The sequence below is a fragment of the Chaetura pelagica genome, unplaced genomic scaffold, assembly GCF_000747805.2.
Source record: "Chaetura pelagica isolate M959 unplaced genomic scaffold, ChaPel_1.0 scaffold142, whole genome shotgun sequence".
NCBI classification, from domain to species: Eukaryota; Metazoa; Chordata; class Aves; order Apodiformes; family Apodidae; genus Chaetura; species Chaetura pelagica.
This window is the reverse complement of record NW_009952973.1, coordinates 5,919,501-5,920,324: the sequence shown is the minus strand read 5'-3', so window position 1 is coordinate 5,920,324 and position 824 is coordinate 5,919,501. Positions and strand designations below refer to the sequence as shown.

Here is an 824-nt window from a genome sequence, read left to right as displayed (position 1 = left end):
GGGGCCGGGCTCCGCTGGCAGCCCCAGCCTTGTCATCTAATGGCTTTTTTTTCCCCCGAAAACAAGCACAGCGAGAACACGGAGGGCCGAGCTGCAGAGCTGCTGCAGTGCCGTTTTAAAGCAGCGTTCTGTTCAGAATTCATCACGCAGACCGCGGGTCTGGCACCTGTCGAGCTCCGAGCTCCCCAAACGCCACGGACCCACCGTCCTAAGGCCTCGCGCATCTTGCTTTTCCGGCGCTGGTTCCTCCCTCGGCCAAGTGTTCCAATAAATTGCGGTAATACTGAGTGAGGGGCGCAGGAGATCAGCACCTCTAGCTCGGTCTGTGACTTCTCACAAAGCTTTCAGGAGGGCTTTGTGCCACGGAGCTTCCCTGCTCTCGCCGGCTTCATCATGTAGGCTGAGAAACAATCCCTTCCCAAGCCCTGGCTCTCTGGGATCCTGGGAAAGTGTGAGATGAAGGGTTTATTGCGGGTTGCACCACGCGGCCAGGGCTGCGCTGCCCGCACCACCACAGACTGTTCCAGCTCCGCTTCCCTCTGCACCCCCCTGACACCTGCAGAAGGACGATAAAGTTACTTCCCGAGCTGAGCTGACCCACCAAACCTCTGCCTGTGGGCTGAAAGATCTGCTCCTAAATTAAAAGTAAGAAATTCCCTAGCAGCTGCACGGGCCGTTATCCCAGCAGCAGCGCTTGCTGCTGAGGCACCGAGCAGCGATTTCGTGCTACTGCTTTATTCCCTGTTCCCTGTGAGGCTCGGTGACTGCAGAGGTGCAGAGCAAAAGCCCATTCCAGAACACAGCAGCTACCCAGGGCTCCGGCG

The 824-nt window shown here is 58.1% G+C and overlaps 1 protein-coding gene across 1 annotated transcript in view; it reads right to left on the bottom strand.

Moving 5' to 3' along the window:
• Window positions 1-224, bottom strand: part of TMA16 (translation machinery associated 16 homolog (S. cerevisiae)) — a 13,350-nt gene extending 13,126 nt beyond the window's left edge. The window contains exon 1 of the mRNA XM_009995995.1: window positions 167-224. Coding sequence (XP_009994297.1) covers window positions 167-224 — 58 coding nt within the window. The remainder of the gene's footprint in view (window positions 1-166) is intronic.
• Window positions 225-824: the final 600 nt, after the last annotated feature.